Source organism: Sturnira hondurensis, unplaced genomic scaffold (assembly GCF_014824575.4).
Source record: "Sturnira hondurensis isolate 20B ecotype Veracruz unplaced genomic scaffold, ASM1482457v3 Scaffold0008196, whole genome shotgun sequence".
NCBI classification, from domain to species: domain Eukaryota; kingdom Metazoa; phylum Chordata; class Mammalia; order Chiroptera; family Phyllostomidae; genus Sturnira; species Sturnira hondurensis.
Window position 1 is genome coordinate 5383726 of NW_028080827.1, and position 14708 is coordinate 5398433.

The 14708-nt window shown below is 42.6% G+C and overlaps 1 protein-coding gene across 7 annotated transcripts in view; it reads right to left on the reverse strand.

Annotated features, from left to right (window-relative positions):
* Positions 1-14708, reverse strand: part of ATP8B4 (ATPase phospholipid transporting 8B4 (putative)) — a 227926-nt gene that overhangs the window by 134047 nt on the left and 79171 nt on the right. For all 7 annotated transcript variants that reach the window (XM_037054604.1, XM_037054605.1, XM_037054609.1 and 4 more), the window contains 3 exons: positions 12831-12944; positions 9761-9859; positions 7238-7299 (listed from right to left, as the gene is read on the reverse strand). In XM_037054604.1, coding sequence (XP_036910499.1) covers positions 7238-7299; positions 9761-9859; positions 12831-12944 — 275 coding nt within the window. The remainder of the gene's footprint in view (positions 1-7237; positions 7300-9760; positions 9860-12830; positions 12945-14708) is intronic.

Genomic DNA, 14708 nt, shown 5'->3' on the forward strand with positions numbered 1-14708 from the left:
CTTTTATAATGAAAGAATAACTATATGCTAAAAAAAAGGAAACAAAGTTTCCTATCTTAATATCCAGTGGGAGTTATCTTTCAAACTGGAAAAGTTGATTAATCAAAGAGAAAATATGTTTCTATTGAAATAGTGTATTTGTTCACCTAATGATGCAGGAATAACATCTAGGAACCGCAAGCCTGAATCATGCAAATAATACTGTGCAGCACTGAGAGAAAGCCCTGTCTCTGCCTATGAATGCACACAGTTTCCAAATGGAAAATGATTGAATAAGACTGATGGGAACATTCTGTGAAAGAGTCTGGAAAATTTGAGCAAATTTACCAATGCTCAGGAAGGTATGAAGTGGAATGTGTTGCACAAACGGCTGACGGTCAGGAGCAATTTGAAGTCTAGAGGCGTCCAGGGAATATCCTGACCGAGACGGAGGTAACTGCACTGAAGCATCTCAGCTCAGAGTGTTCTCGTGCAGAAGTGTAAGTTCAGAAAATGTTCAGGGTGTAAAAATATCACGCAAAAGTGATGCTGATTCTATTTGTGAGTACTTATACAACCCACAACGCTGGCAGCCTGCGAGATTTGAACAGGGGGTCCAAGGCCGAGACTCAGAAGGCCGGGTCATAGCAGAGTTTGCTTTCTCTCTGCTTGCTTCCCTCACCTGTAATGAAGCTGTTGTACAAAGCAGTACCATCCAGTGGAAACACAATGCCAGTCACAAATGCAAGCCACATAGGTAATTTTAAATTTTCTAGTAGCCACATTCAGAAAGAGTTTTTAAAAAGATAAATTTAACTTTAATACATTTTATGCAATCCACTGTAAACAAAATATTACAATTTTGAAATTGAATCAATATACAACAAATTATTAATGACCTATCTTACACCCTGCTTTTGGTACTAAGTCATCAAAGTCTGGTATGTACACCTTATATTTACTACACACCCTTACTGGGACCAGCCAGATCTCAAGTGCTCAGCAGTTCCAGGTGGCCTGCGGCTTCCTCACTGGGTAGCAGACGACCTCCACACACCTTTCCTTATCGAAACCTGTATGACTAGAAATGTTGATGAGATAGGACAGCAATTATTGGAAGTGGCATAAATACGTGAAAGTCAACACGTGACTCAGCTCTGAGAACAATACGTGTAATGGAGAAAGCAAAGACAAAAATGGGAAAAATTAAAACTTTAATTTCTGAAGGAAAGGAAAATATAATAAAGTAGTTATTGATTGCCTGGCCAAATGTTTGACTAAAAACTTGAGCTTGAACACAGAAATAAATGTAAATAAGCATTATAGAGTTATTCCTTTATAAGGATAGCTCTAATATGAAAAACTGTGCTTGCCATTTTAAAAATGAATGGGATTTCTTTTCTTGGATGTCTTTTAATACTAGAGAGGTGGAGGCATAAAGATGTAGATGCAGGCAAAGAGATGGCTGCCATTACAAGTTCTTAGCTCTGCGTGATAGAGTCATCTTGGAAACCTTCATAAAGCACCCGGGCCTCACCTCCAAAACCCTCATGCAATTGTTCTGGGTTCTGGTTGGGCTGGGCACCGATATACTGTGCTGCTCAGATGGAGGAGCACCGGATTAGATGACCTCTGCCCTCTGAGAGCCCCTCGCCTGCCCAGGGGCTCCCACTGCGGCCAAGGATGTCGGCATGACTCGGGGAAACCTCCTCTCATCAAACACTGAAGCATCTACCAAGAGGCACACACCCCGTCAGCAGGCATTTGTCGTCTTCCCCGGGCCACGGGTGTGCACTTCCTGCTCAGCAGTCACCTTAACTCTGACTCCACGGAACCGTGCCCCTCCTGCTTGGTGTTGAAACCAAAGCCTCCGGGGATTTCGTCCAAGCCTGGCACAGCACCTATTTCTTAAGCATTTTCACGTATCATAACAGATTGCAGAAGCAGAAGACTGGGCCTGATTTAAAAGGAATGTGAGGTTGGCGGCCAAAAATGGCGGCGGAGTAGGACGGAGCGACTGCAGTTCTCCTACACTTGGGGGAAAATCCTGGCAGATTTACAGAAGAACAGTGCAATCAATTCCCCAATCAACAATTCCCCAGCATTTATGAAAATAAGAGACCAGAGATGGTGACGAACCAGACCGCTGGAGGTCGTTGGGGTCTCAGGGACGCGAGTAAGGACGGAGGCGGCCAGACCGGCGGCAGCCATTAGCCGGCTCGTAAAGACCTCGGAGCCGCGGCTGCTGCAGCAGTTGGAGCCCAGAGGCTTCCTTCCATCTGTACCCAGCGACAAGGGTGTCTGCCACGGAGAACTCATCGGGAGCCTGACAACCCTGAAAAAAGTCAAGGGCAGCGGCAGCGGTGGCGGCGGAGGCAGGATGGCAGCCATTGGCTGGCTGCCTCAGCGGTCGGGGCCCAGAGGCTCCCCCTGCGCCCAGCGACAGGGGCGTCTGACACAGAGGACGCATTGGGACCCCAGCACCTGTGAGTAAAAACAAAAGCGGTAGCGGCAGGGCCGGCTGCCCTCGGGAGCCAGGCACCCCAGAGTAAAGTAAAAAGCAGCAGCGGCGGGACCAGCAGCCATTGGCCGGCACGTAAAGACCTCGGAGCTGCTGCCGCCGCAGCTTCCAGGGCCCAGAGGCTTCTGTCTACGGCCAGCGTCGGGGCGTCTGCCACAGAGGACTCAGCGGGAGCCCAGCAACTGTGAGTAAAGACAAAAGTGGCAGTGGCAGGACCGGCTGCCCTGGGCCAGCCCAAAACGCCTCGGAGCCACCGCTGCTGCTGTNCACTTTGTGGCTGAGGTTTACGATGTCCACCATCACAGCTTGTACAATGCTAAGAATATAGGTGAGTAATGCTCCAGACACTGAAAGTACAGTTATGTATGTTTATTGATACATACAGCATCCAGCACCAATAATGCCCCCTTTATATGACAATATCATAAGCATGTAATTCTGTGACATAACAATATCACACTCAGACACACTATATGATATTTTAGGTGAAACGTTCAAATTAAAACTATAAACTATTACTTTCATATTATTACCCTACCAACCACACTCAAGCATACGTTACTTCTGATACCCCTGTATATTACATACAAGCTACATATTTATTATCCAATTATGTTTACAGTTCTATAATTATACACAATGCCTTTCACATATAAAATAAATAGTAAAGATATGAGCAGACCACTATTTCATGCCTATATATCACTTTATGACCCAGAAGAGGTCTAATTTACATCTTTTTTTTTTAATTTATTTATCTTTAGAGAGGAAGGGAAAGAGAGAAATGTCAATGTATGGTTGCTTCTCGTGCATCCCCTGCTGGGAATTGGCCCCTGCAGGGAACTGCCTGCAACCCAGGCATGTACCCTGACTGGGAATCGAACCGCGATCGTGTGGTTCGCAGGCCCGTAATTTACATCTTTACTTGCCATGAAATGCTGGACAAGCCACTCCCTAGCTGGGTCTTAATCTCTATTTTTAAAATTAGGCAGCACTGCCCACACCTTGGGGTTTTATGAGAGTTATATGTGGAAGCACTGCAGCTCACACACAGCATTTGCTCAGTAAATATGTACTGGGAAAACAGCTGCCCACCTTCTTTGCTTCTGAGCACAGAGAAAGGGAGACATGAAGCCCAGAAGAAAAATTAATTGCCCAAAGTTCCACAGTGGCCACTTACAGAGACTCAGGTTTCCTGAATGCTGCTTTCATTGTGCCCCCACCCCTCAGCAGTCTCCTCCTCCCATGCCTCTTCTCCCTCCAAGAGAGAGGCTCAGGAGGGCTCCTACCCCATCATGAAGCCCAGGTCCAAGACGTCCTTCCAGGAGCACTCAGGGAAGCCTCCAGTACCTGGTGGTGCCCACCCCAGTGGTACCTGAACCCTCCTAATCCCCTGCAAGCTTTTTATTGTATCCCTGGATTATGGCCCTAGATGCCAACAGTAGACCCAAAAGCACTTTCCTGATAGCCATAAGGTTGAGTATGCCCTAACTACTGTCTGAGATCCAGTTTCCTAGACACAGAACCTGAGACAAGGATTCCCATCAAGTGGTTCATAAGACAGTACTTGGGGGCAAAACTGGTAAGGAAAATCAGAAGCAATACAAGAAAGAGGGGAAAGCCACGCAGGAGTCTGACTGCAGGCAAAGTCCCATCCTCAGCCTGGTCTCCAGGGGAGCTCAGAGGTGCAAATTACACCTCACAGCTTGTTCAATTTGAGGCTGAAGTGCTCGTCTTCCCTACTCCTGCCACACTGAAGAACGGGCTCCAGTACCCCAAGGGCAGCGCTTTGAAGAGAGTGAGCAGGTGCAAGCCCTTAGGAGTGATGTACACAGGAGCTGGGCGTGAGCACAGGAAGACAGTGACAGTCTAGTCAGAGACCAGCAGCATCCTCAACTACCACCAGCTCCAAGGAGGACGTGAAGCTCCCTGGGCTATCTCAGATCTGAGCCCCTTTGATGTTTCCAATTTCTGAAAAACCAAAAAGTGGAAAGCCAGCCCGTAGCCCAAGAACACCCTGCTGAGACCACCATCCCAGACACAGGAACTGTCTAATGATGGGGCTCAGCAAAATTTGGCAGGTCAGGCTCTTCTGGTAAATTCCCTCTCAGCAAGGATACTGACTGCTGCTCAGTTTGAACACTTAACAGACACTGTGCTATGCTAAAGGGATGCAGATACAATTAAGAGAGGTGCCCTTCAAGAGTTCACAGTAGTAAGTAATTTACAAATAAAAAATCTTGCCCTGGCTGGTGTGGCTCAGTGGATTGAGCACCAGCCTGCAAACAAAAGGGTTGCTGGTTCCATCCCCAGTCAGGGCACCTGCCTGGGTTGCAGGCCAGGTCCCCAGTTGGGGAAGTGCGAAAGGCAACCCCACATTGATGTTTCTCTGTCCGTCCTTTTCTCTCTCCCTCCTCCTCTGTCTAGAAATAAATAAATAAAATATTTTTAAAACTTATTGGATTTTAACTGAATCCTAAAGAATACTCCATCTCAAAGACATGTGCTTTTCTCCCTTCCACTTTACAGCATCAGCAACAATACTTTTTAAAACCTCACACCATACTGCATTACAGAGATGCTACCTCATAAGTACTCAACCAAAAGCTAGACAAAACCACTAGGAAGTAACACTGAAGTTACTTCTAATAATAATGACAATGTTAGCTAGCACATGTGGGAGACATGTGGCCATCAGGTTCCCGAATATCTGATCACTAACATTGTAATGAATGCATGTAGTTCTTCTATATTGAATTGTTTTAGAAAATGATGTTAAGTGCATGGCAAAGAAAAATGAACTTCATCTAAAACCACAGTTACAGACAGACTCCACGAGTGTGATCCTGGTGGGACATGGATGAGCCAGAAGATGCCTGGAACCATGTGGTTCATTTCCTCTGTTAGCAAGTTTTGAATTGTTGCCACTGTAGTGTGGTGGTTAAAAGCACGGGTTTTACACTCAGAGAGACTTTAAGTGTGAGTTTAGTCCTGACGCTGAATAATGCTGTGGTTAAACAAGTTCTTCAGAGGTGGTGACTTTTGTACGCTAATGTGGCATGTGGCTTTGAGCTGCACTGTTGCATATCTTGACTTTCTCAAGTCTTGCAGTTTCAGCTAATTCCCTGGGAACATTTGATAATTAGTCTCATTACCTTGAAGTATCATCTCATATAAAGTGTGTTAAAGATATGTACAGTTATATAATGAGTTTGAACTAACAGTCTTAGTAGATCTTTTAATGACTCTCCAGTAACCAGTCTGACACTATCTGAGCAGTGACAGACACTGAGGCCTCCACCTGGAGGCCCTACAAGAACTGTCTTATGAACCACTCTATGGGAATCCTCGTCTCAGGTTCTGCGTCTAGGAAACTGGATCTCAGACAGTAGTTAGGGCATACTCAACCTTATGGCTATCAGGAAAGTGCTTTTGGGTCTACTGTTGGCACCTGAGGGCCATAATCCAGGGATACAATTAAAGCCTGCAGNCCAGTCTGACACTATCTGAGCAGTGACAGACACTGAGGCCTCCACCTGGAGGCCCTACGAGAACTGTCTTATGAACCACTCTATGGGAATCCTCATCTCAGGTTCTGCGTCTAGGAAACTGGATCTCAGACAGTAGTTAGGGCATACTCAACCTTATGGCTATCAGGAAAGTGCTTTTGGGTCTACCGTTGGCATCTGAGGGCCATAATCCAGGGATAAAATTAAAGCCTGCAGGGGATTAGGGGAATTCAGGTACTGCTGGGGTGGGCGTCCCACTGGGGTGGGCACCACCAGGTACTGGAGGCTTCCCTGAGTGCTCCTGGAAGGACGTCTTGGACCTGGGCTTCATGCTGGGGTAGGAGCCCTCCTGAGCCTCTCCTAGAGGGGGAAGAGGCATGGGAGGAGGAGACTGCTGAGGGGAGGGGGCACAATGAAAGCAGCATTCAGGAAACTTTCCATTTCATGTGATTAATCTGTTTTATGATATCCTCTAAAAACTATATTCTTCACTGTATCCAAATGATTCAAAATCTTGGAAAGATAATGTTGACTGCCAGAATGAAGTACATGTTACAAACTTATTTTCTCTCTCTCATTATTAGCAAAAAAAAAGAAAAGAAAAGATGGAGACAAAGAGAATAAGAAACAGTAGAATGAAAATTTGAAACTTACTTTTTGCTAAGTTTTATGGAGGAGTTTTTTTCTGTTGCTGGTAAATACACATTTTAAAGCATTTCAGATTCAAGAGCAATTTCCATAAATATTTTTTTACTGATTGATGAATGTGAGAGCAGTGAAAAATCTGTGTTATGGCAGATAATTCATTCTAAAATCAGCTATAAAGTGAATACAAAATTCTCATCACTATCTCGATACAGTAATGTATCAAAGTCTCTCTAGCAATATTCCCCAGAAATTACCAGATTAAATAATTCAGCATTTATGAAACACCTACTACATAGACAAGACACCACATGTGTGGTGATTCCGAACAGTGTTAGATCTAGAAACGCACCTGTGCCCCACCAAAGGGACTGCAAAGGGATTTGACGTAGACCTTAGGTGTCTAGCATTTGCTGGGCATAGAAAAGAACCATAAACACAAAATGGACTTACATTGCAATTTTTAATAAAGAAGAAAAGAAATATATATATCTAACTAAAAAAGAAGCCGCCCATTGTCGAGACCTGTTTTGTGGCCCCAGAAGCCTTCAAGATAACCCAACCCAAAGGATGTATTTCTTACTTGTTGCCGATGAGCACTTCGGATTGCCGATTATTCACTTGATTATCACTCTTGTGGCGAAACTGGAAATCAAAGCGTTTGTGGAAAAAAACATTAAATCAGACTGTCTCAGCACAAATAGGGACACTGAAGGTACTTTCAGCTCATCTGTTTGAACAATGTCACCATCGGTCCAAAATGAACACAGCTCATGGTTACCTTGGACCCAGCTCCACGTGTACTGAGTCTGAATCACGACCCTCCTCATTAAACCTGCGTGTCACCAATGGAATGAGTCTAGCCACATGCTCTTCCCAATTTCCACACATTTTTAGTTGCTTCTAAAAAGACAATCTGCCTTTTACTCTGCCGCATAGCTCCAGAAAAAAACATACATTAATTTTGATGTCTTCATTGGAACATCACTCATTCTGCTTTATGGGTTTCTTTGAAGCTAATAAAATACTTGTAACAATATGTGTTTTTATTCTCTAGAAATTCTAATTGTTAACGGTGATCTTATCACGTATTGGGTATTTCAAAAAATCAAAATACAATACTGAACCATATTTGGTGTGGATTTTTGTATTTATGGCTAAGTGATCCTATTTCTTATTGTATATCTCAGTAATGGAAACATCTTTTATTGCTCAGAGAATCCAAATATTACTTATGAGCCCTCTACTAAAGTCATAAATTAGCAGCCATTCATATAAGACTTTCTACATGAACTATTAAGATCAGATAGTATTAGTAAAGTATAAGGTGTTGTTCCAACCAATTAGCCTCAATGAACAAGGGCTAGTAGTATCAGGAAACATGAAACTGATTTCATAGATCATAATCATCAGGGTTCGTGTTTTCTCCTTATAAAAATATTCAAATATTATATCAATATCACAATACACAGAATGCTTCCATCCATCCTTTCCTTCTCAAAATCCTTCCCAAGCCCATCCTAATCTTTCCTTTATGCTGTGCCCAGTGCATACAGTTACACAGAGCACCAGGTATAGTACCGGGTATTACCAGGAAGAATAAGATATTTGGCCCTTGTTGACATGGAAAGAGTTGATAATAGTGGTAGAAGAGTAAATTAAGTCAGCCGATCATTGGCATGCAATCTTCTCCCCACCAACAGAACAATAGAAATGGAAGCGATTACTTTGTCTAAGTACATAAACTGACAGGGGTGCTAGATAATTTCCATTGGCTCATATCTACACCCATCCTTCTCCACTCTGCCCTGGGCCAGAGGAAGCTGGCCTGTGTTGTCCTTTCCCTCTGGCTTCCAGCTGGGTTTGGCCAATAGGTGGCACTGGCAGAGATCAGAGTGCCAGAGGAAGGTGAAATTCCCTGGCTTCCGTCAAGCTGGGTTAACCGTGGCTGATTCCTCTGCAAGAAGCCCCAGCGGATGCACACAGTACTCAGCTACAGCTTCGGGTCTCATAGTGGCTGCCTTCCTTTGCCCCTTCTCGCCGAGCGGTAGTCTTTGCCGTCCATGTAAATATCCCCTGTGTTTTCCTCTTCCATACCCTTTCTAAATGGTTTCCTCACTATTAATCCTAGTCCAGACTTCCCCCATTTTAGGTGACATCTTTTTTCTGCCAAGACCCTGACTCATAAAGGTATCTGGTTGTTGAACTAGCACACATTATCACAAAATAAAAGCCTATTTAAGCATTAGCTACAGTGGAGACAGAGGAGACTTGGTACTTAGTCACATCTGTATCTAACCTGAAAATATTTCCCTAAATTAACTGGCTGGGCATCACAGAAAAAAATACCAATGAGTTCACCCCCTAAACTTTGAGCTGCCCACTCTCTGGGCCTTAAGATGGGGCCACTCTCACTTCTGCTTAAGCTTTGCCAAGGAGGTCTTGGTACGGAAATAGACAGAGTCTGGAAGGACTAGAAATGGTCATCTTGACAATTTCTATCTCAGAAATAGCTATGAAGGCTCAGAGGAGAACTGGCCAGGAAAGGAAGTGAGCAGAGAACTAGCATTAACTTTGTACCCACTGTGAGGCAGGCTGTGTATCCAGTGCCTTACACACAGGATCTCATTTCACCCTCCGTACAGTGCTAATGTCATTGGCCACAGTGTTCAGGGAAGGAAAGGTTTGGAGAAGTGGTCTGCCTCATGTCACACTGCTAAAACCTGGTGGGGTAAGGTGTCTTTCTCCAAAACTTCTTCCTTCCTCTCATTCTTTCTTTCTTTCTACTCTACCATTTCATTCTTCTATGAAGTATGTCTATATGAATAAGAACTTTAAAGCCAAACTGTGGCAATTCTTGCATCTAAATGAATACTATTTCTCAAAGATTAGAGAATGTGGGGAAGTCACACATTTTTAAAAAAATATCATTATTCAAATCATCGCTGAATCCACAACTTGTATTAATCATCAAATAACAGAAGAGTTTTATATCACACTGACCAAAAGAGCTTCACTCAAAAATTTCGATTGAATCTCCATTTTCTACCCTGAGAGGTCACAACTGAAACTGAGCTGTCAGGTCGTCTCAAAAGCAAATACTCACATAGTCATCTGTGGCGTCTTTGACAGCTGTCATAGTTATCACCAGGACCAAAGGCACAATGGTGGTGAACCAGGACAAGGAAGAAATTTCTGGAATCAGCTGAAACAAAAATTTTAAATAGTTTAGGGCTTTTAAATTTAGTCAATATATCTTCTAAATGTTGTCATTGAATTTTATAAGACTTGCCAGACATTGATGGGATTTTATTCATTTACTTGTACAAATGTAGAATGACTTTCCATAATTTAAATGTTTGCATTTGGCTATAGGACACATAGAACAGGAGTATCACTGAATCTCTTTTCAAACTACCTGGCAAAAAAAAAATGTTTTCTATAGCAAATTAAGAAGTAAGCTTCTTGAAATCATTCACAAATGATGATCTTTGCCCAGGTAATAAATATCACTTGTCTTTTCTCAATTTCTCATCTCAACTTTTAATAACTCGACCAACTCCTCACCAATTTCCAAAAAGAGATTCTTTGATCATCTACCTTGAGCCAGACACTGTACCAAGTACTTTCTGTGTATTATGTCATTTAATCCCAAGAGAAGTTCATTGAGTTAGACTCTGCACCAGCGTTGTCTTACACAAGCCCACAGGCTGGTATTCCATGAAAGCAGCACCCCATTGCAAAGCACAGAATACATTGTGAATGGTGTCCCAGAGTCAGGAAAAGCTACAGCCCTGGGAATCATTTTCCCACTGCAAAAATAAGTATCTGAGAAGTCAGGCAACTCAGCCAACAACATACACCAACGAAATTTGAACCTCGGTCTATCTGACTTCAAAGCCTTGTGCCTAGGATCTCCAAAGCCATCCACCTGAGAGAGACATCATGACAGGTGAGATGACTCTCACACAGGTGGTTTTCAAGTGAGGTACAACTTGGAGCTGCTTCAGGGCCATCGGGTGGGGAAGGGTTGGGTGGAGATGGTCAGTTTTTAGAGATCAGGCCCCATTAAAACAGCTCTAAACTTAATCGATTTTACATGATAGCTTCCACATAAGATTTAAAAAACAAATAAAGCTCAAAAGACTCCGAGGTGCCAAGAAAAACATTGGACAGGGTGGTAGAAAAGCTGGATTCTAGTCCTAGTTTTATCATTGACTTGTGGTGAAAGCTTGATACACCATCCAATGTCTCTAGGTCTTATTTCCTCCCCACAAAAGAGAGGAAGCTGGACTAAATGATCCCAAAGGTCCTTCGGGATGCAAATTCTGTGAACAAAAGCCTGTGACCAGAAACATGAAAGCCATTACAGAAATGAGCTCAAAACTCTGCAATGGTATAAAGAATTATGTGAAGAAACCAAAAAGCAAATTCACAAGGGGACAAAGAAAGAAATCTAGGATTCTGAAGTCTCTTCAATAAATTATAAGTTGTAGTTTCATCACTTTTTTTCCTCTTTAGCATCCAGTTTTTTTCAAATAACCCTATTTCCTTAAGAAACTACCTAAACCCTTCTACTTTCAGTTCATGTAATTTTGTGCACTTATTCCATCCTGGCTCCAGATTTTGGCACGTGACCCAGGTAAAGACAATCACTGCGTCAAATTCTTGAGCCACAGTGATTGGTTTGGGGATAAAGGTGTAATGCAGTACGATTCAGTCAAAGCTAATGTCTCTCCCTCTCCTTCTCTCTGTCTTTCATACTGGAGTTGAAGCTGGGAGGATAAAAGTTTAGACATTTTGGGGTCCACCAGGCAGAAAAGTCCTGCCATAGAGTAAAGCCAACATGAAGGAGAACTGAGGAAAGCGACGTCACATTCTGGTGAAAGTTTGCTCATGAATCCAGTCATACACTGAGTGACAAATACTCATGAATATATTCCTTTTTCCTGAAAAGTGAGACACACTCATAGAGTGCAGGTAGACAGCTGTTGGTGCCGGAGGGGGTAGCTGGGAGCCCGGATGGGAGGGGTGGGGAGTACTGAGCAAAAAAGAAAAAACATAAAAAGAGAGAAAAACTCCCGGACAAGGACAACAGCATGATAATTGCCAGTGGTGGGGGCAGGTGGGGGACAGCAGGGAAAGGGGGGCGGTGGGAGGAGGTGGTGGAGGGAAGGGTGGATAAATGGTCACGACGAGACTTTACCTGGGGTAGTGAATACACAATGCGGTGTACAGGTGATGTGTTGTGCAACTGTGCACCTGAAACCTGTATAATTTTGTTAACCAGTGTCACCTCCAGTACGTTTAATAAAAAGGAAAAAAAAGAATTTAGGTTTCTGCTACCCACAACCAAAAGATTCTTAATACAAATAATTACTCAATTAAAGAAAAATAGCTCTCAAGCTACTAATCTAGACGGCACACATCTAATCTATCCTCCTATCTCCTATAATTAGCACAGATTCCAGCACACTCTGAATCTACCAGTTTAGTGTGATGACATTGCCCTAAAATAAATACTAAGTAAATAACTGGCTAACGTGAGTTGTTTATCTGTGTGTGTATTCTCTGAAGTATGCCTTTGCCTTTCTCAAATATCACTAAAAGCTTAAATGCCACTTAGGCCCAAATTTTAGTGAAATGGGAAGAAAAAGCAATGTATCTCACTACCAATTAACCACTCAAAACTATTAAAAAATCACTCTACAGTGAAATAACATGCAGCATATATCATTTATTTCACATATATGTAAAATACGTCAGTGTTCTTAGATGCAAATGAACTTTGCCAGATCAGGTTCCCCCCAACAAAATACCGCTCAGCTGGACTCGTGGTCCTCGCTGCAGCAATACCCAGACTGCGGACAGGAGAGGGAGACACGGGAAGGAGGGAGGCCGTGAGCAGTGACTGTTAGCCTCTGGTTTGGTTCAGGTAAAGTGCGAGACTGCATTTCAAAATTCCCTCAGTGCTGAAAATGATGAGCGTCCTGGCTTTTACCCATTCCTAGCCCTCCCACATTTATGAAGAGAAACGACAATAATAATGTAAAAAAATCTTATGAGGATGATTTTACCTAATCATGAAAATTTAGCTAAGTGAATTAACTTACTTTTTCAAATTATGTGAATACTTTTAATAAACAGATCATGGAGAAATACGACATAAACATTACCTGTAAAATCAGAAGAGAAAGGAAGTAGGCATTTGCCACTCTTTGGAACTGTTCAAATAAATTAATTGGCAAGAAGGTGAGAATGTTGTACTTGGATGTATGGATACGATTATCCTGGAAAAGAAATAGCATCGTGTTAGTTTGGGGCAAGGCATTGTTCATTATCAGAAATAGCTCTAAACCTTACAAGGCTGATCACTCATTGTACCACAGCAAGAAATATAAGCCACCTACCTAGGAAATTTTAAACTCTATGTGGCCCAAGGCCTTCATTTTTCCCACGATGACATGCTCCTGAAACTAGGTGAAATTCCTGTTCAATGCCATAAAATCACCTATAACTTAAAAATGCATCAGATGCTAAAGACTGCCCCTGTAGTTTTTTTACTTATGCATTCATTCACTTGGTAGATAATGCTTGAGCACCTACTGTATGCAGACACTGAGCTCATGCTGAGGCCCATGAGGTTAGCAGGAACTTCAGGATCATCGATCTACTTTGCTAAAACATGGCCCTTTTTGAACTCTGACAAGAGGCCTGTGGACCTTTCTTTGAAAGTCTTCTGTGATGAGAAACTAACCGCCTTGCAAGGCAACCTGTCTCCGTTTCAGAATGGAGATTGCTAGAAAGTTCTTCATGATGAGAAACCCAAATCTGCCTCCCTGTGACTTCTTGATGTGTGCCACATTCCATCACAGGGGTAACCTAATCCAAATCCAAGTCCTTTGCATGCTGACAAATTTCAAAATTGCAAAAATAACTCCTAGAGCTTCCCTCAATCTTCTCCACTCTGATCCAGATGTTCCCAAACCCCTAAGCCATTCTCCATGACTTGTTTTGTAGACATCTCTTCCTGATCAGCTTCCTCTAGATTTATTCCAATTTCTCTGCATCGTTCTTAAAACATGGTGTCCAGAACTAAGCACATATTAACAATTCAGTTCAACTAATCCTTGTACAACAGAGACTTTGATGTCTTGTGTTCCACCGGTCTATTGTATTAACATGACTTAAATTTCATTAGCATCTTGGCAGTCATATCTCACTGTTTATTCATATTGAGTTTTGATGAACTAAAATCTCTGGATTATTTCTTTATAAATTACAGTTGAACCAGGTCTCCCCTTCCTAAGAATATGGAATTGATTTCTTTTAAATACTGACGTACAAGATCTTTCATACATTCCTATTATACTGCCCTAATTAAAATACTTTCCCTTAAGTGAACTATCCCTAACTACTCAATATTCTTCCCAGTTCTATGTCATCAAAGAATTTCAAACATATGCCCTCTATTATTATTCTGGGTGTCCAGCCTGCGGCCCACGGGCCACATGTGGCCCAGGATGGCTATAAATGCAACCCAACACAAAACCATAAATTGACTTAAAACATTATGATATCTTTTGGGGATTACATGTCACAATGTATTAAATATGTGGCCCAACACAACTCTTCTTCATCCAGTGTGGTCCAGAAACACCAAAAGTTTGGATACCTTGTAAAAGCTATGGACTGTCTATTAGAAAGGACAGGGCTATAAGTGTCCTCAGTGGATGATTAGATAGAGAAGATGTGATACATATACACAGTGGAGTACTACCCAACCACTAGAAAAGAAGAAATACGCCATCTGCAAGAATGTGGATGGATCTTGAGAATATCATGCTAAATGAAATGTCAGACAGAAAAGAACAAGAACCATGAGGGATATAAAACAAACAATAAAGCAAACAAATTCAGAGACACAGATAACAGAAGGGTGGTTACCGGAGGAAAGGGGAGGTGCAGGAAGGATGGGGAGGGTAAAGGAGGTCAGACATACGGTGACAGAAGGAGACCAGACTTCGAATGCTGAGCACGCAATGCAATATACA